At 44.5% G+C, this 25,070-nt stretch overlaps 1 protein-coding gene across 1 annotated transcript in view; it reads right to left on the minus strand.

Moving 5' to 3' along the window:
- The window catches only part of mapk8ip1b (mitogen-activated protein kinase 8 interacting protein 1b), a 186,428-nt gene extending 180,058 nt beyond the window's left edge, over positions 1 to 6,370 (minus strand). The window contains exon 1 of the mRNA XM_078204367.1: positions 6,252 to 6,370. Coding sequence (XP_078060493.1) covers positions 6,252 to 6,331 — 80 coding nt within the window. The 5' untranslated portion in view covers positions 6,332 to 6,370. The remainder of the gene's footprint in view (positions 1 to 6,251) is intronic.
- Between the last annotated feature and the right edge of the window lie 18,700 nt (positions 6,371 to 25,070).

Consider the following 25,070-nt stretch of genomic DNA (forward strand, 5'->3'; position numbering starts at 1 on the left):
CTCCCCATTCACCCCATCAACTTCTTTAAAATTGACTTGAACTCTTCGATCAGATCACCCCTTAATCTTCTAAACTTGAGAGGATCGTCAAGTATGTCTATTCAACCCCAAATCACTATTTAACCCAGTGCTGTGCTGGAGCCAACACTTTAGTGTTTGTGGTGAGTCTTGACCACAACATGTTCCAATAAAAAAGGAACTGTAACATTAATTAAAAATTGATAAAGCTGTGATTTCACTCATTCACAAGCATGACTAAGTGCGAGAGTTAGGCACCATGGGTGTTGCCCATGTAGTTCGTGACTCTCTGGCTCCAAAGATTGTGGGTTCAAGTCCTACTCCAGAGACAGTGGCAGAATTTCTATGACGGACACTCCAGCGCAGTATAGCAGGAGCACTGCACTGCTACAGCTGCCATCTTCCAGAGGAGACATTCAAATGATCCTCTGAGGTAAATCCTGGGTCAATATTTATCCCTCAACCAACACCACAAAAAAAAACATATCAGGCCATTATCTCTTAGTTTGATGGAAGCATGCTGTGCACAGCTAACTGCCATGTTTCTTACATTTACAGCAATGGCTATGCCACAGGTGTACCTGATTGGTTGTAAAGCATTTTGGGATGTCCCAAGATGGTGAAAGGAGCTATATAAATGCAAGCTTTTTTTTCAGCTGGTGCTGAAGAATTACCTTTGCAACTGTTGCTCTGAAGTGAAGTGAAACCACTTCACACACTGACTCTGCGACTGTAGTGTAACTGCAGACCGAGGTGGTGCGGTGGGCAAGAGTCACGGCTGTGGACTAATGGTAAGTGTCCACAGATAGGAATTAGACAAATAACAAACGGAAAAATATCTGTTGGGCAATTGGGAAAGAACAGTAAGGGAGTCAGTGACCAATTGGACGGTTCTTTCGAAGAGTTGGCACAGGTACAATGGGCTGAATGGTTTCTTTCTGCAATCTATAATTAACACCCCATTGAAAACACGGCAATGGTGGAAATGGATAACAGATCGTCAAGTATGTTATGATGCTCTCTCTTTGAAGGGAACTGTTTGCAGCAAAGCAACAGGCTGGTCACTTACTGAGTAGAGATGGCCTGTTGTTGAAGGCAGATGTTTACCCTCTCTCGGTGCTTGGCATTTTCATGGGAATATGGATTTCTTTGGGTAATTCCTGCTGAATTATTCTGCACCTTGGAGTAAATTCCTCTGTCACTTTCCCTACCTCCGGGTTCCCTTTCGTCATAGACCCATCCCTTTAACCACTTTCGCTCTAGCTCTCTGTTCTGAATAGTGCAGTGCCAGCTCAAACTGTCTCCAAATGATCTGAACAATAATAACGGCCTTTGTTCCTTAACACTATGCAATCAGTATCTCTGCGAGCAGGCTCTGCTGCTGCATGCTCTCCGTTGATTCAACCCTCTTCTTGGGATAGAATATCCAGTCAGTCGTGTTATTCTAGGAACTAATATTTTATCCCCTCTCAATGTTTTAGAGGCATTAAGTCATTTACAAAATTAGTTGAAATAGTGGAGCTCGGAACTTGTCAAAAAGATGGACGTGTTAGGTGGGTTGGCCATGGTAAATTGTCCCTTAGTGAGGACTAGCAGAGGGTAAATAAGTACGATTATGGGGATAGGATCTGGGTGGGAAGGTTGCCAGTACATGCTTGATGGGCCGAATGGCCTCCTTCTGCACCACATATGATTCTACGACAGGCATGTCAAGGACAATTAGGGATGGGCCATAAGCACTGGCCTTGCCAAGTGATGCCCACACCCCAGGAACGAATAATGAAAGTGACGAGCTGACAATTTTACTCCCTCATTGCCACTGTGGATGAATCAATGCCGTAGCTCTGAGAAAATATTAAATTAAATTTGTTAAAATACTCACTACCCCGCCCCCATAATAATGCTGATCTGGCATTGGAGCAAGCAGCTTCAATAACCTCTCGTCCAAGCAGGAATAGGGCTAAAATGGGAATAGTGTGGGCCTGTGGTTAATAGGCAGGAAGGCAAGCGTGTGGTTCAAATGGTGGGAATGGTCCAAACTGTTCTTAAAACATAACACACATAGCTGTTCTAATGCCACCAATTGGTGCCACAGGAAATGCAGACATATCATTCATATTCAAAGTTAGCGTGTGATGATACAATATGGACACCGACACAATTTTGACAAAGAATTGAATCATAGAATCCCTACAGTGCAGAAGGAAGCCATTTGGCCCATCGAACCTGACAGTGACAACAATCCTACCCAAGCCCTATCCCCATAACCCATATATTTACCCTGCTAATCCCCCTGACTCTAAAGGGGCAATTTAGCATGGCCAATCCATCTAACCCGCACATCTTTGGAGGTGGGAGGAAACCGGAGCACCCGGAGGAAACCCACGCAGACTCGTGGAGAATGTGTGAACTCCACACGGACAGTCACCCATGGCACAGTGCACAATAGCCACCAGAGAAACCGGGTGGGAGTAGAGAACAATGTTTCCTTAGTCAATTCGATGTATTTTTCCCAGCATTCTCTTGTGGGACAGGGACAATTGACATGTTTGCTGTCACTTTAAAGTGAGGTCTGAGGTAAAATAGCCTAAACTTCATTCTATCCCCCTGCCCCAGGTCAAATTAAAGTCTCTTATCTCTGAAGATCTCCCTCAATCCCCAGATATAGGAATATAGGAAATAGGTGGAGTGGGCCATTCAGCCCTCAAGTCTGCGCCGCCATTTAACAAGATCATGGTTGATCTTCAACCTCAATGCCATTTGACCAAATTATCCCTATAATGCCTTGTTATCTTTAATATCTTGTAATTTATCTCTATATGCAAGGATTATTCACTCCTAATATAGATCAGCTTTCATTGCCCACCACAAATTTTCCTTGAGAAAGTGGTGGTGAGCCACCTTCTTGAGCCACTGCAGTCCATATGGAATAGCTACAACCACAGTGCTGTTAAGGAAGGAGGGAGTTCCAGGATTTTGACCCAGTGACAGTGAAGGAGTGGTGATATGATTCCAAGTCAGGATGGTGTGTGGCTTGGAGGGCAACTTGCATTGGAATACCATCAATTGTATCTGTTGCCCTTGACCTAGGTGGTGGAATGGTGGAATCATAGAATCTGCAGTGCAGAAGGAGGCCATTTGGCCCATCGAGCCCACACCAACAACAATCCGACCCAGGCCCTATCCTCATCACCCCATGCATTTACCCTGCTGGTCCCCTGACACTAAGGGACAATTTAGCATGGCCAATCCACCTAACCCGCACATCTTTGGAATGTGGGAGTAAACCGAAGCTCCCAGAGGAAAGCCATTCAGACACGGGCGGAATGTGCAAACCCCACACAGACAGTGACCCGAGGCTGGAATTGAACCTGGGCCCTAACACTGTGAGACAGCAGTGCTAACCATCGTAACATCGTGCTGCCCATTGTGGGTTGAAAAGGAGCTGTCGAAGGAAGCGTGGCAAGTTGCTGCAAAGCACCATGTCGATGTTCCTGCATCACCTATCTCCAATATTTGAGATGCTTAAAATGGACTGCTGGAGGCCCTTGAAGAAAGAAACAAGATTGTTTTCTTAAATTACTTAATATGGAGCCAAGAGGAGCATTAGCCTTGGCCCAGTGCACCCTCATCCGAACATTATAGAGGTTGAAAAGTTTGGAGTGCTCTGGAGTGTCAGCTTAGATTTTCTATGAGTGTGCCACCCACTGAGCCAATACAGACACTGCCTAACTGATGGAGATCCAATTAAACACTTAAATAGTTATTGGAAATTGAGTAAGACACTTAATGGAATACTCTCCACTAGTCTGGATGAGTGCAGCTCCAACAACACTACAGAAGCTCAACACCATCCAGGACAAAGCAGCTAGTTTGATTGCTACTCATTCCACAAACATTCAATTCCTCCACCAGTGATGAACAATGGCAGCTCTGTGTCCCATCTACAAGATGCACTGCAGGAACTCACCAAGGTTCCTTAGGTGGCACCTTCCAAACCCACAAACACTACCATCTACCACGGCGCCCAGCAGGGAGCCGCTATACAGCCTCCACTTGAGTCTCCCAGCCCACTGGGAGAATCACCGCACCTTCTTCACACCTACCTTATGGAACCCTATCATCATTTTAAAGACCTCTATCAGGTCAACCTCCCTTCAGTTTTTTTCATTTCTGAGGAAAAGCCCTAAACCAGTGGTCCCAATTGCAAAAGACAGAACCCATAAGAGCATTGACATATAGAGGGATCTGGGTGTACAGGTCCATGAATCCCTGAAAGTGGCAACAAGGCATACAGCATGCTTGCCTTCATTGGTCGGGGCATCAAGTTTAAAAGTTGGCAAATCATGTTACAGCTATATAAAATTTTAGTTGGGCCGCATTTGGAATATTGTATGCAGTTCTGGTCGCCACACTACCAGAAGGGCATGGATGCTTTGGAGAGTGCGCAAAAAACATTTACCAGGATGTTGCCTGGTCTGGAGGGTTTTAGGTGTGAGGAGAGGTTGGATAAACTTGGATTGTTTTCACTGGAAAGACGGGGGCTGAGGGGTGACCTGATAGAAGTCTACAAAATTATGAGACATAGATAGATTGGATAGTCAGAGACTTTTTCCCACGGCGGCAGGGTCGACTACAAGTCAGCACAGGTTTAAGATGAGAGATGCTAAGTTTAGGGGAGATGTGCAGGGAAAGTTTTTCACACAGATGGTGGTGGGTGCCTGGAACACACTGCCAGTGGAGGTGGTGGAAGCAGGTACATTAGCAACGTTCAAGGTGTATCTTGATAAGACACATGAACGGGAGAGAAACCACATATCAATGCAGGCTTGGTGGGTCAAAGGGCCTGTTACTATGCTGTATTGTGGTCTGACAGAATAATGGAATCCATCCCACTCATTTAAAAATCCTGGGAAAATGCTTAAATCCTAAATAATAAAGAAATTTGACTGATTTGTGCCTCCATGAACTAACTGGCCTAAATCCTGATGAGACTGAATAGTGGGAAGTGATTTCTCTCAAAAGAACACATAAAATTCCCAGGAAAATCCCACATATGGAGAGCGGAATTCAGACCCTGTGCAGCAGCTGAGTTAATAATGGGAGATTTGCATTTTATATGGAGCTCCTTTGATCGCTCAAGACGCCTCAAAACACTTGACAGCCAATTACGTGCAGCCACTGCTGTAATTTGGGAAACACAGCTATCAATTTACACACAGCAAGATCCCACAAACAGCAATATGCTAACGACCTTATTATATTTAAAGTGTGTTGGCTGGGCCTTAAGCACCAGCTGTGATGCTGCCAGAACTCCCTAGCTTTGCGTCAAATAGGATCTTTAATACCCATGTGAGGGGGGCAGATGGGGGCAAGACAGCACCTGAGTCCTTCTCACTTGCAATACACCACCGCCTTAACCTAGATTCATTTGCTCAAGTACCATGGACTGGGACTTAAATCCATAATATTCCCAAAGCAGCCTCAGCATCAGGTCAAGATTTTAAATTCACAATAACACACAATTGGTTTCTGGACTGCCCTTTCCACCACCGCACCCCCCGCCCCCCAACCAGAGTTATAATCATCCCAATATTTAGCATGTATTAATGACAGACACACACACATACGTATAGCTAGCTCACCAAGCCCAGGAATAGCCTGACCTGACCGACACAAATCCCAGTTTACCTTCAGGGGAATGACAGCTCAATAAAACAATCCTTGGGATTATTTTTTCCACCCCAGGAAAGTTGCAATTTCCAAAAATGTTTCAATTGTGTTTTTTTTTAGCTGAATCAACGAAGCATTGAAAAAGCAAAGCTCCCTTGCTTCCCTTCCCAGTTCATTCTGAGTGGGAGCTGTCCACGCCCTGAAATAATCTCTCCGGCACTTTAAACAGCGATTCTCAAAAAAACGAAACCCCCCCAAAAAAAAATTACTGACAAAATGCTGAGAAATGAAGTGAAATTAAACCCAATTTGCCAGTGTTATTGAGGCATCAACTAGGAACAGGGATGGGCGATGCTCCCGTGCCCTGCTGTGAGCAGGTTTCAGCATCTCTCCCCCTATATTTTTTGATACAAAATGCTTTTAATATTTCCCTCTCCTCCTCCCTGTATTGCTTACACTGGAGATAAAATATTGCCAGATAGCAAGGACAGCATTTTATACAAAGCCCCCTCCCTCCTCAACGTCCGCCCAGCTTTCACTGGCGGTGTCCCTCGCTTTACCTGAAATTGGGAGGAGAGGCGATGTGCAGCCCCAGATAGGGAGAGGCAGCCGGGGAGTTCATTGAGTCTGCATCCGCCATTCTCCATTCATATCCTGCACAGAGGCTGGCAGCTCTCTCTCTCTCTCTCTCGACGTCAGACCGGGCAGGAGGAGGAAGGGAGGTGGGAGAAAGAAGAAAAACAGCTTTCAAATGCAAAGAAATTTAACCCACTTTGCCCATCGCTGCAAGAGGGTTCAGGGACTCCATCAGGGCTTTTGGTCCATTGCACGCTTGCCCAAGTCGCTCCCTCCTCCACCCTGTTGAAGCAGAGGAGGCACACACAGTCTGCTGATGTGTGTCACCGTGATACGGCGTGATGGGATCAGTGTCGGCTCCACCTCCCCACCTAACCATTCTGCCAACTGCTGGGACCCATTAAAAGCCAGGCACTTGGGGGGGTGGAGGGGTTGACTCAATCCCCTCTCACCCCCAAGGACTGTCTGGAGTCTACATGAAATATAAATTAATTTGTTCCACCACAGGAGGGAGAAACAAAAAAATAAGACAAATGACATTTCACCCCCCAAAAATAAACACCCTTGAACAATAACAACTGAAAAATATTGCAGGTGTCATACAGAGGTTTGCTTTGCTAAATGTCACCTTTAATCCAGTTGGGTAACAATGTGCAGAATTTCACTGAAATAGACCCTCACACAGTAGATAGTTTTCTTTTTTTAAAAGATTCTTTCTTGGTCTGGGTGTCACTGGCTAGGCCAGTATTTATTGCCTAATTGTCCCTGACAAAGTGGTGTAGAGCTGCCTTCTTGAACCACTGTCTGCAGTCCATGTGTGGTGTAGGTACCCTGCCCCCCACCGTGCTGTTAGGGAGGGAGTGCTATTATTTTGACTCAGCGACACTGAAGGAATAGTGATATAGTTCCAAGTCAGGATGGTGAGTGGTTTGGAGGGGAACTTACAGTTGGTGATGTTCCCATGTATCTGCTACCCTTTGTCCTTCTTGGTGGGAGAGGTCACGGGTTCAGAAGGGGCTGTTGAAGGGGTTTGCTGGATCTCTTTAACTCAGCCATGGCATTAGCATCCATGTCTCTAGACCAATCACTTGGGGGCAGGCGTGACTACTACCCACACTCCGTCAAAGGGAGGGTCTCTAGTTAAAGGGGCTCCAGCAGGGGGCAGTATGGCTGAATTCTACATTACTTCCCTTGGGCGGCAGGGTGGCACAGTGGTTAGCACTGCTGCCTCACAGCGCCAGGGACCCGGGTTCAATTCCGGTCTCGGATCACTGTCTGTGCGGAGTTTGCACGATCTCCCTGTGTCTGCGTGGATTTCCTCCGGGTGCTTTCAAAGAACAAGAACAAAGAACAGTACAGCACAGGAAACAGGCCCTTCGGCCCTCCAAGCCTGTGCCGCTCCTTGGTCCAACTAGACCAATCGTTTGTATCCCTCCATTCCCAGGCTGCTCATGTGACTATCCAGGTAAGTCTTAAACAATGTCAGCGTGCCTGCCTCCACCATCCTACTTGGCAGCGCATTCCAGGCCCCCACCACCCTCTGTGTAAAAAACGTCCCTCTGATGTCTGAGTTATACTTCGCCCCTCTCAGCTTGAGCCCGTGACCCCTCGTGATCGTCACCTCCGACCTGGGAAAAAGCTTCCCACTGTTCACCCTATCTATACCCTTCATAATCTTGTATACCTCTATTAGATCTCCCCTCATTCTCCGTCTTTCCAAGGAGAACAACCCCAGTCTACCCAATCTCTCCTCATAGCTAAGACCCTCCATACCAGGCAACATCCTGGTAAACCTTCTCTGCACTCTCTCCAATGCCTCCACGTCCTTCTGGTAGTGCGGCGACCAGAACTGGACGCAGTACTCCAAATGTGGCCTAACCAGCGTTCTATACAGCTGCATCATCAGACTCCAGCTTTTATACTCTATACCCCGTCCTATAAAGGCAAGCATACCATATGCCTTCTTCACCACCTTCTCCACCCGTGTTGCCACCTTCAAGGATTTGTGGACTTGCACACCTAGGTCCCTCTGTGTTTCTATACTCCTGATGACTCTGCCATTTATTGTATAACTCCTCCCGACATTATTTCTTCCAAAATGCATCACTTCGCATTTATCCGGATTAAATTCCATCTGCCACCTCTCCGCCCAATTTTCCAGCCTATCTATATCCTGCTGTATTGCCCGACAATGCTCTTTGCTATCCGCAAGTCCAGCCATCTTCGTGTCATCCGCAAACTTGCTGATTACACCAGTGACACGTTCTTCCAAATCATTTATATATATCACAAATAGCAGAGGTCCCAGTACAGAGCCCTGCGGAACAAGTCCAGCCATCTTCGTGTCATCCGCAAACTTGCTGATTACACCAGTGACACGTTCTTCCAAATCATTTATATATATCACAAATAGCAGAGGTCCCAGTACAGAGCCCTGCGGAACACCACTGGTCACAGACCTCCAGCCGGAAAAAGACCCTTCGACCACTACCCTCTGTCTCCTATGGCCAAGCCAGTTCTCCACCCATCTAGCCACTTCTCCTTGTATCCCATGAGCCTTAACCTTCTTAACCAACCTGCCATGTGGGACTTTGTCAAATGCCTTACTGAAATCCATATAGACGACATCCACGGCCCTTCCTTCATCAACCGTTTTTGTCACTTCCTCAAAAAACTCCACCAAATTTGTAAGGCACGACCTCCCTCTTACAAAACCATGCTGTCTGTCACTAATGAGATTGTTCCGTTCTAAATGCACATACATCCTGTCTCTAAGAATCCTCTCCAACAACTTCCCTACCACGGACGTCAAGCTCACCGGCCTATAATTTCCTGGGTTATCCCTGCTACCCTTCTTAAACAACGGGACCACATTCGCTATCCCCCAATCCTCAGGGACCTCACCCGTGTCCAAAGAAGCGACAAAGATTTCCGTCAGAGGCCCAGCAATTTCACCTCTCGTCTCCCTGAGCAGTCGAGGATAGATGCCATCAGGCCCTGGGGCTTTGTCAGTTTTAATGTTCCCTAAAAAACCTAACACTTCCCCTCTTGTAATGGAGATTTTCTCTAACGGGTCAACACCTCCCTCCGAAACTCCCGGTTAACACGCCCCTCTCCTTCGTGAATACCGATGCAAAGTATTCATTTAGGATCTCCCCTATTCCCTTGGGTTCTAAGCATAATTCCCCTCCTTTGTCCCTGAGAGGTCCGATTTTCTCCCTGACAACTCTCGTTTCCTCCCACAGGTTAGGTTGAGTAGCCATGATAAATTGACCATAGCGTCAGGGGGATTGACAGGGTAAATGAGGGTTACTGGAATAGGGCCTAGGTGGGATTGTGGTCAGTGCAGACTTGATGGGTCAAATGACTTCCTTCTGTACTGTAGGGACTCTATGATTCCCGGCATCAACAACCACAGAAACGGAGAGCAAAACTGAGAAGACCTCGGACTCTTCCCTGGAAGTCCAGCTAAGTCCTGCAGATGAGGGGTAGAGGCTAGCATCTTAAACCAAGCATGGATGGAAGTGGTTGAGGAAGCAGCCAGCAGGAGAATGGTGCCTTGAGCCTAGATGCAGTGTCCAAAGAGATTCAATTAAGTAATAATGGCATGAAAGGTGGGTGCTAAACACAGGTGCCAAACCCAGTCTCTTCACCAAAAACTTGGCTGGCCCTCCAATGAGTGCTACCTTGATGGCTAAAGGCAATGCATGCCCACATGGTCCATACTAAAGGAGGTTTTGCTCCATCCAACGACTAAAGATGACAGAAGTGACTTGTCATGAAAACCTGAGGCACTGATCCTCAGAGAAAGCTAATCTTGTGTTGGGGACCTTCCAGGTGAATCTCATTGCCCATTCCCTTTGTTCCAGGGAGTGGCATGTGGCCGAGGAGAAGGCAGCAAGTGCTGCTGCTGGTGATGTTATTCATCAGAGGTCCAATGGAGGGCTGTAGGTGCTGCCCCCATGCTCCAGTGAAGGCTGGCAGTGGGAACTGCAGATCAATGTGGGGGAAGCCCCAAGACAGGTAAACTGATGTCTAAAAGGTTGGAAACCACCTTTGAAACAGTAAAAGTAGGCTCTCTGAACAAGTGAGCCAAAGGCAGCAGCTGTTCACTTTCACTCTATTTGAAGGTTTTTCCAGCCTGTTAATTTAATTGATTATTTCCTCTGTACAATTCTTGTGCCTTGTTGACCCTGATGAGTTTCACAGCACCTTGGGAAACCCATGTGTGTGGCTGTTCAAAGCCAGAACTCTGGCTTCCATTTACAATCAGTTGATTATTTAATTATTGACTTGACAACTTCTCATGGGTGCTCTGCTCCCAAAATAATGCAAAACACAAACCTGCTAAACCCAGAAGTGAACAGGAATATGTTCCCAACCTGGCGGCACCTTTAAGGGCCTTAGACCCTCTGCCTCCCTGTGAACCCACCTCCCACTTGCCAATTAAAATTTTGCCCAAAGTGTTTGTTGACCTTCCGATTGGCCGTGGGGGAAGCAGGGCTCCTAGAAGATGGAACAATGAAAGTGTTGGGTGGGGCAGTTGATGTGATCATGGGATAAAATTATAGAACCCCTACAGTGCAGACCCTCTGAAGAGCATTCCGCCCAGGCCCAAACCCTGACTCCATCCTCGGAACCCAGTACTTCCACCAGAGCTAATCCACTAATCTACGCACTAGGGCAAATTTCACATGGCCAATCCACCTAACCTGCACATCTTCACAGCGTGGGAGGAAACCGGAGCACCTGGAGGAAACCATGCAGACATGGGGAGAAACTCAACACAGACAGTCACCCAAGACCGGAATTGAACCCGGGTCCCTGTCGCTGTGAGGCAGCAGTGCTAACCAATGTGCCAAGCGTATATCCAAGGATATACCCAACTAAGAGTGGCATCTGAAACAAAAACAGAAAATGCTGGAAAATCTCAGCAGTCTGACAGCATCTGTGGGGAGAGAACAGAGCCAATGTTTTGTGTCTAGATGATCCTTTGTCTCCTTTAACTCTCACTCTCCTCTGTGCCACGGATGCCAGACAGTCACAGCCGTGGCTACAGCCATCCTGTGGAAGGGTTTCCCCCACAACAATGATGGTCTACAATCCATGGCCATACTTCTAACGATTGAAGAAATCTTCAGGAGTGCCTCTATCTAGAGATGCCCTCATAGTCTTCCTCCTACATCTGCAGTGCCCACCTCTCCTGAAGGTTGTACGGACCATTATTGCTTACAATGCAACAGCAGTGACACTTCGAAAAGACATAATTCATTGTAAAATTCTTGGGGGTGTCCTGAGGTCATGAAATGTGATGGAGAAATGCAAGTCTGTCTTTCTTTCGGGAAGAGACACCTGCCAGGTCTATTCTATATTTGTCACCAGTCCCACACCAGCCTGGTTCATTTTAGACTTGCTTCTGAAGTGGCCTAGCAAGTTCCTTGGCTGTAATGCATTCGTCACATGTAACTTTTTGTGTGGCCATAAAGGATTCCATGGTCCTATTTATCTCTCAATCAACATTACCAAAGCTCATTCTCACATTGCTGTTTTTGGGAACTTGCTGCATGTATGTCCTACACTGTAATAGTGAAGACACTTCAAATATATTTAATTGGTGGTAATTGGGAAATCTTGTGGGTTCTGTAAGGTGTTATATAAATGAAAGTACTCTCTTTCTCACACCTGGACTCCTCCTTACAAGAGAGATACCACATAAATACAATTCTTTGTGTCTCCAAATGTCATTAAGTGAACTTCAAAAAGGGGTGGATCAGTCATGAGAGCCAATTACCTTTAATCTAGCCATCTCCTGAGATGAGTTTTAAATTGCATCCTCACATTCTCCAGGGAAGAAAAGAAAGTATTTCTGAAACCTTTTAGCTTCTTGCTTAATAGAGAGGAGATTTGATTCTGGGATTTTCTATTATGTTCAACAGAAAAGGATGAGTCAGAGCGGCAAAGCTTTTGAAGAAAAACCCAACACGGAAAAGAACTATCCATCATAGAATCATAGAATACACAAGGGCTGGAATTTTACCACCCTGCCCACCACGGGAATCGGAGCGGGCGAGGGGCAGACAATGGGAAGGTCCATTGACCTTGGGCAGGATTTTGCGGTTTCAGGGTGAGCGAGGCTGTAAAAACCCGCCCAAGGGGCCTGTCCTGACTATCTGAAGGAGCGATGCAATTGATCCTACTCACCCCCTCTTTGCCCATATTCTTCCATTTTATTTTCCATTTTTATGTATTGGAAGTTACGACTGAATCTATTTCCGTCATCCTTTCAGGCAATCCATTCCAGATGTTAACAACTGGAATATTGAGTCCTGTTCTGAGCAGCACGTTTTCAGGAAGGATGTGAAGGCCTTAGAGAGTATGACAGATTTATGAGAACGGTTCCAGGGATAAGGGACTTCAGTTAATTAGATTAATTGGAGAAGCTGAGGCGGTTCTCTGTAGATGGCAAGTTGAGAAGAGATTTGATGGAATTACTCAAAATCAAGAGGCGTCAAGATGGAATAGTTCCCATTGTTAATTGTATTTAATTGGATGCAGTAAGCATTAACTGGGGATTGATTTGTGCTCCTGCAAACATGAACAGACGATGGTTATTCGGTTAGGAGGTATGTATTTGCAATGTGTATTCCTGTAAATAAATGCTTATAAAAGTTTGTAAAGATTGGCTTCATTAGTATCATTCACTGTTTGGCTTTCTGGAGTATAATATCCATTGGCATAAGTGTTGAAAATAAGAGGACACATGTTTAATGTGATTAGCAAAAGAACCAAAGGTAATCTTAGGGAAAATAATTTATGTGATGAGTGGTTCTGATCTGCAATGCACCATCTGGAAGGGTTGTGGAAGTAGATTCCGTAAGAAGTCTCACAACACTAGGTTAAAGTCCAACAGGTGTATTTGGAATCACAAGCTTTCGGGAGCGCTGCTGCTTCATCAGATGACTGATGAAGGACTCACCTGATGAAGGAGCAGCAGTCCGAAAGCTTGTGATTCCAAATAAACCTATTGGACTTTAACCCGGTGTTGTGAGATTTCTTACTGTGCCCACCCCAATTCAACTCTGGCATCTCCACATCATGAAGTAGATTCAGTCATGCCTTTCAGAAGTTTAAAGTTTATTTATTAGTGTCACAAGTCAGCTTATATTAACACTGCAATGAAGTTACTGTGAAAATCCCCAAGTCGCCACACTCTGGCACCTTTTCAGGTACACCGAGAGAGAATTTAGCATGGCCAATGCACCTAACCAGTCCTCTTATTTTCAACACTTATGCCAATGGATATTATACCCCAGAAAGCCAGACAGTGAATGATACTAATGAAGCCAATCTTTTATAAGCATTTATTTACAGGAATACACAGTGCAAATCCATACCTCCTAACCGAACAACCACAGTCTGTTCATATTTGCAGGAGCACAAATCAGTCCCCAGTTAATGCCCACTGCAACCAATTAAATGCAATTAACAATGGGAATTATTCCATCTTGATGCCTCATGATTTTCAGAGTGTGGGAGGAGACTGGAACACCCGGAGGAAACCTAAGCAGACACTGGGACAATGTACAGACTCTGCACAGACAGTGGCCCAAGTCCGGAATCGAAACCGGGTCAAAGATTAGATCAGGGAAAAGCTGTTGCAGGGCTTGGCTGGAAAGGGGCCGGATTAGCTGAATTGCTTGCACAGAGTGATGGCACAGGCTCAATGGGCTGAATGGCCTTCTTCTCTGCTGTAACCGCTTTATAACTATAACTCATTATAGTTATATTTTTATATAGTTATATAAAAATATAACTACAATGAGTTAGAGTTCTATATTATTTTTTAACATTCAATGAGTTATTATTCTATAACTCATTGAATTTAAAAAATAGATATATCTGGGACACAAGAACAAATAATTTAAAAGCCTTTGAGCATCAGAAGGTGCTTTTTCATCAGATAATTTCCTTGGCTTTTTCATCAGGATCTGGTGTCAGGGAAGCCAGATTTTGCTCTGATCATTCAGAACAACCTTGAGTTGCATTTTGGCTTTTACTAACATGGAATATAGATCATTAGATTTGCCAGTTTGTTGAGGACTATCCAAATCCTGTACATGATAACAATATGACTTTCCTTTGTTGGTTTATATTACATTATTCATCCTTCAATTACTCTTTTAGGTATTGAAAATCAGCCATTTTAAATTACATCAAATATTACTGGGAAAACATTCCGTTTAATAAATTCTATCTGGTCAATATTTATCAAGGGTTTTAAATCAGGTGTTATAATTGTCCTTTAATTGTGTGATGAACGACAAGAAATCAATATTTAATTATTAATAAGGTGCTTGTCTCATATATGTATTCTTACTCTGTAATTCATTGAACATGAGGATTTAATAGGTGTCATCATTCACTGAGGACCACCGTTCTCTTTGATATACACCAAGGATCTATACTTGGGTATCGGAGGCAATTCGCAGAGGACATGAAATCTGGAAATGTAGTGAATGATGAGAAGGACAGTGTAATCCAATAGAAGGAGTGGCAACCACCAACTGGAGTAACAAAAAACCTATTTATTTAACCACAATAACTATTTACAGAGAGTGATAATGATGCTACTGATTTCTTCGATTTCATAATCTAGGCTGCCTGAAAGACCCCATGCTCAGCTCCAGGATTTACATGCTTCAGCCTGATTGGCCGAAGGGGTCACATTACCCTCTGAAAGAATGCCCCGTGAAGGGACTCACTACTCCAGTTGGTAACCGACTTCAGGAGAACATCAGGTGGTGATGTCTCCATGTATCTGCTGCTCTTGTCCTTCGAGATGGCAGTGGTCGTGGGTTTGGAAGATACTCTCAATGGAGCCTTGCCAAGTTGCTGCATATCTTGCATATGGTACACACTACTGGCACTGTATCAGTGCTGGAGGCAGTGAATGTTTAAGGTGGACAGACTTAGGGGAATCAGAAAGTGAATTATTTGACACCGAATTCCCAGCCTCTGATTTCTTCTTATAGCCACGGTATTTATATAGCTAGTTCAGTTAAGTTTCTTTTAATTTTATTCATTCAAGGGATGTGGGCTGCGGTAGCTAAGCCAGCATTTATTGCTCAGCCCTACATTGCCCTTGAGAAGGTGGTGGTGAGCTGCCTTCTTGAACTGCTGCAGTCCACGTGGTGTAGTTACAAACACTACGCTGTTAGAGAGGGAGTTCCAGGATTTAGACAGTGAAGAAATGGCGATATATTTACATTCAAGATGCTGGGTGGCTCGGCGGAGAACTTGCAGGTGGTGGTATTCCTAATGTATCTGATGCCCTTGTCTTTCTAGATAGTAGTGGTTATAGGTTTGAAAGCGCTGTCTGAAGAGCCTTGGTGAGTTCCTGCGGTGTATCTTGTAGATGGTACCCAATGCTGCTTGTTTGGCTTAGTGGTGAAAGGAGTGAATGTTTGTGGGTGGGGTTCCAATCAAGCAGGCTGCTTTATCCTGGATGGTGTCAAACTTCTTGAGTCTTGTTGGAGTTGCACTCATCCAGGCAAGTGGAGTGTATTCCATCACACTCCTGACTTGTGCCTTGTAGATTGTGGACTTGTTTTGGGAAGTCAGGAGTTGAGTTACTCACTACAGGATACCTAGCCTCTGAACTGCTCTTGCAGCCACAGTATTTATATGGCTAGTTCAGTTCAGTTTCTGGTCAATGGTAACCCCCAGGATGTTGGTAGTGGAGGATTCAGCAATGGTAATGCTACTGAACGTCAAGGGGTGATGATTAGATTTTCTCTTGCTGGATATGGTCATTGCCTGGCCCTTATGTGGCCTGAATGTTACTTGCCAATTGTCAGCCCAAGCCTGGATATCGTCCAAGTCTTGTAGCATTTGGACACAGACTACTCTTGTATCTGAGGAGTTGCAAATGGTGCTGAACACCATTTCTGGCCAATTGTAACCTCCCAGGATGTTGATAGTGGAGGATTCAGCAATGGTAATGCCATTGAATGTCAAGGAGAGAAGATTAGATTCTCTCTTGTTGGTGATGGTGATTCTCTGGCACTTGTGTGGCACAAGTACCACTTGCAATTTATCAGCCAGGTCTTTCTACATTTGGACATAGATGGCTTCAGTATCTGAGGAATTGGATATGCTAGTGAACATTGTGCAATCATCAGCCATCTCCACTTCTGACCTTAGAGCAGTGGAGGCAACAGGTATAATTAACAGGAGAATGACCCAATCATTTCCATTCTAGGAGGGATTTGTATTAGCTACAAATTACAGAGCAAACATTTTTGCTCTTAACCAGTGTCAGTAAAAACAAGCTAGTTGAAAGACAGAACAATTTGCATTTATATCCAGATACATGTCTATTCATTTGAGTGTCTGTTGCATTTTACAGCATGGGAATTGTGACTGCACTTCAGAGAGTAATTCAGGATACTCCAAGATCGTGATTAAGGCATTATGGAAATTTAAACTTTCTTCCTCCCTTTTTATTTTTGCTTTGATAAAACCCAGCCCCTGCGTGTAATCAATAGAACAGTGCCGAACAAATGCTTAGATATCAAACATCAAATGTTGCTGGGTGCAGTTTTCATTTCAAAAAGATCTAAGCAAGCTGAAGCCAGTAGTCGGGATTAAATTAAATAATTAAACACTGTTTAAGATTCAGGTCTTGTGTCTTTAAGATTCCAATATACAAAGCAATTATTACTGTCAGCTTCTCAAAGCAACAAAAGATTCTTATCTCGGTTATTTAAAAGAAAATAAGAGTCCACTCCCTTAATGTTTCAAATTAATTTGCTTCCCTTTAATTTTCAGTTTGCTATTATTCCACCAGATACTCACTGGGATTTAAATTAGAATTAGAAATATGTTAGTATGTTCTCATTTACATACTTTCCAAGAGAAGTGACTAATGGAATAATGTGTTGGCACAAACTGGATTGCTCGGCGGCGAGGGACTGGAACAGCAGAGGAGACGGAGGCCACTTCCACAAGGGAGATCAAGGAGAGAAAGAAAATTCCCTGAGAAATTGGTGTGTCACTTGACAGGACTGCGATTCATCGGAGTGCGTGGACACTGTGGTGAATAAGGTAGTCAAATGCATTGTTTAAAAGATGGAACTTCTTTGTATAAATAAATAACAATATTTAACAATAACTCAGCAGAACAGTAATAACACTAATAACTATGAAAACAGGAGCACCAGTAAAACAGGTTTTGCTTACAGATTTTGCTGACTGAAAAGCCCGCCAAGGCCAACACATGTTCAGAACCCTTGTTAGAAATGGGTATAATTAAGTCCTAATTTGATGTCAATTCTTCAATAGAAGTTGCTGACATATAAAGGGGCTACAGGTGACACTCGGTTGTTGGTGGAGAGTTGTGTGTTGAATTGGATCAAAGAAATAAAGGTATTTTATGAAGAAGCAGAACTCGTGTCTCCTTTACTCTACAGCAACCAAGAGGCTCAAACAACCCTCAAGAGATGCCCAATTAAAGTAAAGTAAAGTAGTTTATTTATTAGTCACAGGTAGGCTTCGATTAAAACTGCAATTCAGTTAATGTGAAAATCCCCTAGTCGCCACACTCCGGCACCTGTTCGGGTACACTGAGGGAGAATTTAGCATGGCCAATGCACCTATCAGCACGTCTTTTGGACTGTGGGAGGAAACAGGAGCACCCGGAGGAAACCCATGCAGACACGAGGAGAGCATGCAAACTCCACACAGGCAGTGACCCAAGCCAGGAATCAAACCTATGTCCCTAGCGCTGTGAGGCAGCAGTGCTAACCACTGTGCCGCCCCCAATTACATAGGAGAAAAGGTTTATAAAAACACTCTGTACTCGAAATGACATTCTGTAACACTGCACACCCCCCTTCCCCCCCACACCCCCCCACCCCCGTCCCCCATCCCCTGTCCCCCATTCCCCGTCCCCCGCTCTTAAATTTCAATCCCTCATCAGGACAGAAATGCAACAAAAATAATGTCTTAACTATACGAGAGCCTGTCACGGGCTTTGCAGTTGCGTTATGGCCTTTACAATGCCACTGGTGAATCTTGTAACAGTTGATCCGGAAAGGTAGATGAAGAGGTGGATTGAGGATCTGTCCATGAATGTTCCTCTCCAGCTCTCCCAGCAGAGTCAACTGGCAAATATGAAAACACAGGAACCACTTCCTGGTGGGAACGCCCACAGCGGCATTACCTTCTGTTACCTGTAATGGTTGCTGACTCTGAAACTTTTCCTGTCTGAATCACGATGTAAAGGAATATGGTCTTGGTGTCTCTGAACAGCTCTTTCCTGTTGCAGTCACACAATCTAAGCTACTGGACCACTTTGGTTTATAATTATTCCCAGTAACTGCTTCTGGTTACTGCCAAAGTTCCTGATGTAAACTTGATCAGCTGGTTTGAACTGCCTCACTATGGCATGGTAGCCGTGCCGCTCCTTCTGCTTCTCTGATTAAGATTAAGATTTATGTTTATCTATTATTGTCACAAGTAGGCTTACATTAACACCGCAGTGAAGTTACTGTGAAAATCCCCTAGTCGCCACACTCCGGTGCCTGTTGGGGACACTGAGGGAGAATTTAGCATGACCAATCCACCTAACCAGCACGTCTTTCGGACTGTGGGAGGAAACCGGAGCACCCAGAGGAAACCCACGCAAACTCCACAGGTCCCTGGCGCTGTGAAGCGGCTGTGCTAACCACTGTGCCACCGTGCCATCTTTTGATTCCTGCTCACCTTCACTCTGAGATTGAATGAAGCAGATCCAGGTGAGACTTCAGCCTTCTACCCAGCAACAATTCCGCTGGAGAGAGCCTGGTTGTGGATTGTGATAAAAATAAAAATCTTGAGAGCTTTATACTCAAAGTATCATCTGCCATTGTCTACAATCTCTCCTTCAGATTTGAACAGCTCACTCCACCAAACCATTCGAAACCGGATGAGATGGTACAGTACATACATGGTGTTTACCATTCTTTTGCATGAATTCCTTAAACAACTCACTTGTAAACATAGTGCCTTTATCCAAAACAATCAAATCTGGTAGACCATGTGTCGCAAAAATTTGAGGTAGCTTCTCAATTGTCACAGGCACTGTAATATTACTCAAGATGTGTGCTTCCAATCATTTCAAATGTGCATCTACAACCAAAAGCATGTCGTTTATGAAAGATCCTGCGAGGTCCACATGCAGTCGGGACTTTGGTTTGTCAGCCCACTCTCAAGTATCAGATGGTGCTGGTGGCACCATCTTCTGGTGTATTTGACATGTCAAACAGGATTTTACCTTGTTCTCCAAGTCCAGATCAATATTAGACTACCAAACATTTGATTTGATTTGATTCATTGTTGTCACATGTATTAGGTGGGAGGCTGGTTTGCGTGATGGATTGGGCTACACTCATGACCTTTTGTAGTTTCTTGCGATCTTGGGCAGAGCAGGAGCCATACCAAGTTGTGACACAAACCTGGCTAGACTTTCATTCTAGAAGCATTGGGATGAGCTTCATGAATTTTATCCATGACTTATGTATAACCAGGGGACAGAACGACCACTCTTGACACGCACAGTAGGTATCCATCTTGCACACTTAACTCATTCTTATGTTTTACTTAAGGTTTTAACTCATCATCTTCTATGATGGTGGCCATCTTGGCATCAGAAATATTTTAACTTGCGACATAGGATCTCTGTCTATCCATTGCTTAATCCGCTTGGCACTTTCTGGAAAAAGTGCAACTCTTGAGTAAGAAGATTGTTTCAGGAGGACATGCTATGGGTTTAGGACAGAAACTCCAAAATATTTTATAGAGCCCGCATGGATCATCGGTTTTGCACCTTGAATTTGGCTAGGATAAGCATGACATGTTTCAGGTATGATTCAAATGACCCACTCGGGAGCTTTTATCAAAGTCTATTTAAGAATATAGTTAACATGTATAGTAAGAATATTAGTAATAACTTTTATCAATGACAAACAAAATAAAACAACCACAATAATGTATAACCCTTAACAAATATATCTAAGATGTTCCAGTCAAATCAATCCCATAAACAAAACCCTTCCACAGGTTTAACACAGCAAAGACTAATGCTCACGTGATACTGAAACTGAGTCCTTTGGATGAATTCTGCAGTTCTCTTGATACACTCAGAACAGCTTGAAGTCAGAATAGCTTCCCGCAACGCCAGGGAGAGACTCTGGTCAAGCCACCAGCAGCAGATTTTCTACTGCAAAAAGTCAAGTAGCTTTGTTTTCAGCTGACAAGCAGAACTTCCAAAATACAAGGACAGAGAGAGAGAGCGAGATCATTCTGATGTCCAGTCCCTTCTAAACTAAAACCAAACAGCAGCTCAAAACTGAAAACGGAAGAGCTCCTGTCACCTGACCTGCCAACCAGGTTTCCTCCTAACAATGCAGGGCCATAAAACAACCCAGAGGAAAAATAAACAACCCCCATTTAAACCACTGAAGGAGCAATAAAAGGACTCCGACAGACAACTCAGCAGCAATGAGAGCTGAGAGCTGCAGAGAACATGATTCTTTTTTAAATCTCTTAAAAGTAGACTAACATCACAGACACAATACCTTGGGTGACAAATCCAGTAAAGGGAGACAATTCAACATCTCTGTATTTGTGTTGTCTGCGTATTGTACACAATATGATACACTGACAACATAAGTGCCCAGCACTGTATTCTTGCTGAGGCTATGGAAGGAGTACATTTCACTTCACTGAAAAAACTCATCAATGGCTTGTGGTCGGTATATATGGTGAACAAACAACCATAGTGTTAACAATGGTATATTTTCATCGCAACAACAATAGCTGGGCCCTCTGTCCAACTGCGAATGTCCCTTTTCAGCATTTGTCAGTGTCCTAGACGCAAAACCGATGGGCTTTTCAGACCCGTCCTCCATTAAATGAGAGAGTACCACCCGCACATCGTAGGGCAAGGCACTGCGCGACAGGGATAAGTTCCCTGTCTGGGTCTTCAGCGGTCACGGGCATTCAGCCTCTGATCTTCGGGTAAGCGTTCTCCATGGCGGCCTTCATGACACACGACAGCGCAGAGTCGCTGAGCAGAAACTGATAGCCAAGTTCCGCACACATGAGGACGGCCTAAACCGGGATCTTGGGTTCATGTCACACTATCGGTAACCCCCCACAGCTTGCCTCCTGGACTTGCAGAATCTCACTGGCTGTCCTGTCTGGAGACAAATACACATTTCTTTAACCTGTGCCTAATGCTCCCACCACTCACATTGTCTGTATCTTTAAATGTAGCTGTAAAGATTCGCATTCTAATCAGTATTCTGTAACTTGATTTTGTGTCTCTGACTGCCCTGTTTGAGAGCAGATATCCATTCCATCTGATGAAGGAGCAGCGCTCCGAAAGCTAATGGCATTTGCTACCAAATAAACCTGTTGGACTTTAACCTGGTGTTGTTAAAACTCTTACTGTATTTACCCCAGTCCAACACCGGCATCTCCACATCAAAATGGACTAGCAGACTTGTCGATGGCAGCAGCCCTTTCACATCCTTGAAAGCTTTCTTTTGTGTGGCCTTCCACTTCCATTTGGTTTCTTTGTGCTGAAGTAGGTTAGTGGAGCCAACACTATAGACAGGTCTGACAAAAACTTTCCATAATGGTTTACCAAGCATATAACTGGCCTATGCTTGCTCACACTCCTGGGCCCCAGAGCTTCCTTAATGGCTCGAAGTTTCCCCTTCATAGGAGATAAGCCTTGTGGAGCGATTCAGTGGCCTAGATACTCCATGCTGTGTCTGGAAAATGCAGACTCTGAAAACCTTTTTTAGAACTTGATCCAGGTTGCTGAAGTGCTCCTCCTCGGTCTTCCCATAATTAAGATGTCATCCAAGTAGACTGCAACATGAGGAATGCTTTGCAACAGGTCATCTGTTGAAAAATTGCCAGACTGGCGGACACGGCAAAATGATTGTACTTGAACATGTGCTGATACAGTGCCTTTAAGAAATGTATTTGTCATGTTGTTTGTGCAGGATCTGTTGCAGCAATTTGTTTTTATTATCAGAGCTGTTTTGTCTGATCTAGATGCACATTATTGTTACTGCAGCAACATAATTGATCTTAATTGATACAATGTTTGTTTTAACCTGAACTAATGCGGGGTTCTGTTGACTTGTGTTTCTGGGATATTGCAGAGTAGGGTTTGATTAGGTTGATTGACAAGTAAGGTCATATGACTGGGTACAGCTAGGCTTTCACAGAGAACTAAAGGCAGTCTGCTTTTTTGGATTTTTAGAGAGGTCGCTTTCTCTGTATCTCTTGCTCTGTCTGAATTTGGCACTGGAATCTGCCAAGAATTAAGCCTTTTTCTCTGAGATTCCACTGCTTGGGGTGAAGCTTTCTCTGGAAATTGCTGCAGGAGAATTAGAAGACTGGTGTCTGTCTGGGTCACTCTCCAGAGGTGTAAAAAGGCCAGAAATCTAGGACCTAAATAAGCATATTTGGTTTCTGTGCCGGCTGGTTCTAAAGGGGTGGTTTATGTCCATGTCTACTGTGAAATTGGAACAATAGCGATAGCTAGCTGTTAAGAATTATGTTTAATCATGTTTGAGTATTTTTATTGGTAAACATTATGCTAATTTGTTTTATTCTAACTGTGTTCTTCAAAAAACTTTGTTTCAATAAAAGCTCCCTAGTGGGTTACTTGAATCATACCTGGAGTGAAACACCTTACACTCCCCCTAAAGCCAAAATCAAATGTAAAGGCTAGGATCTAAGATACTTTGGAGTTTCTGATCTGGTCCTTAACAAAGAACTTTTAATGCATGTTGATGGTCACATACTGCTTCAAATCTTCCCCTAGCAAGAGCTGTTGATATACCTGTCTCAAGTCCAGTTTTGAAAACATCTTGCCTCCCGCAAGAGTTGCACACAAATCTTGCACCCAAGGTAATGGATATGTATCTAATTTGGAATCCTGGTTAATGGTGAGTTTGTAGTCAGTCACATGTTTGACCGTACCGCCATTTTTAAGGACACGAACAATTGGAGCTGCCCAATGGGAAAACTGAAGAGGCTCAATGATTCCAAGCCTTTGCTGCCAGTCAAATTCCTCCTTCACTTTCCTTCTCACGGCATAGGGCACGGTTCTGGGCTTGAAAAAATGAGGAGTAGCCTGAGGATCTATGTACAACTTCACAGTAGCACCAGGCAATGTATCCAGTTCATCATCAAACATGTCCAGATACCGGCTAACAACATCCTCATTCAATTTTCCGTACTTCACCTCAGTGGAATTTTCCTGATCCAGTCATGTCCCAGCAAACTCAGCTCCTTCTCTTTGACCACAAGGAGGCGTGCTCTTGCTTCTTGACTCTAATACCCAATATGGGCCCTCAGGTATAAATCCAAAGATTAATCTCTGCCGGGGTAAGGGCTGATGCTCGGTTAGAGTCCAACATCAACCTGCAGGTCTCTTCACTAATTACGAACGGGGAGGCTCCTGCGTCCACCGCCATCTTGACTTGCTTACCATTGAACCAACATTGTAGTAAAAATAGACTCTGTTCGTGCCTTATTCACATGAAACATGTCGTAATGTTAGCTCCTCTGCCTGTTCTGAGCTGTCCAGGTGATGTGTAGCTGTTTGAAATTTCTTCAGATTTAAACTTTCTTGCTCAGCCTTCGCCTTGCTCTTCGCACCCATACATTTCTTCGCTAAATGTCCCTCTCATTGCACCAGTGACAAACATCGTCCATAAATATGCAATAATTCTCATTGTGTGGTCCTCCACACCTACAGCACCCCACTGCTTTCACCATTTTGCTTGCAACCTCTTCCTTCATTTGATGCCGTGCCTCTGGTCGGTTATCAACATTAGCCTTCGGATTATCTTCAGCGTTACTGGCAGCCATTTCCCTATCCTACCAAAATTTCTAGAACCTTCTTAAAAGTCAGTGTAGCTTCGCCCAACAACCAATGCTGAATGCTGTCCTCGTGAATGTCACAGCCCTACCTATCTCTGAGCATATAGATATAGAATTAGATCTAGAATCCTACAGTGCAGAGGGAGGCCATTCAGCCCATCGTGCCTGCACCGACAACAATCCCACCGAGACCCTATCCCCTTAACCCCACATATTTACCCCGCTAACCCCTCTCACCAAGCATCCTGGGACACTCAGGGGCAATTTACCATGGCCAGTCACTAACCCGCACATCTTTGGACTGTTGGAGGAAACCGGAGCACCTGGAGGAAACCCACGCAGGGACAAGGAGAATGTGCAATCTCCGCACACAGTGAACCAAGCCAGGAATCGAACCCAGGTCCCTGAAGCTGTGAGGCAGCAGTTCTAACCACTGTGCCACCGTGCCACCCATAACTTCTAAAAGTGCTTTGAAATCACATTGTTTTGAAAGCTGGCGTCTCTCTGCCACAAAGTTAACAATCGATTGACCTGCTTTTCAATTTGAATTGAAGATTTGAATCTTTGAACAATGGCCAAAGTCTTCGAGTTATGGTGATTCTGGACTGGAGCAACTAAATCTGATAATGGAATCTCCCTGGCATCCATGGCATCTGCAGATTCTTCATCAACTTATCAGTCTTTGCCCCACCCGCACTCAGGCGACTAGAACACTGCTTCACTTCCTCTTCTATTCCATTCGCTAAAAAGAAATGCTGCAACCTCTGGACTATTCAGCCCAGTTCTCGCTGCACTCTTTGAACTCACCGACCGCCCCGAACATAGCCATGGTGCTGCTAACTTGAAATTCC

The sequence above is a fragment of the Mustelus asterias genome, unplaced genomic scaffold (assembly GCF_964213995.1).
Source record: "Mustelus asterias unplaced genomic scaffold, sMusAst1.hap1.1 HAP1_SCAFFOLD_312, whole genome shotgun sequence".
NCBI lineage: Eukaryota > Metazoa > Chordata > Chondrichthyes > Carcharhiniformes > Triakidae > Mustelus > Mustelus asterias.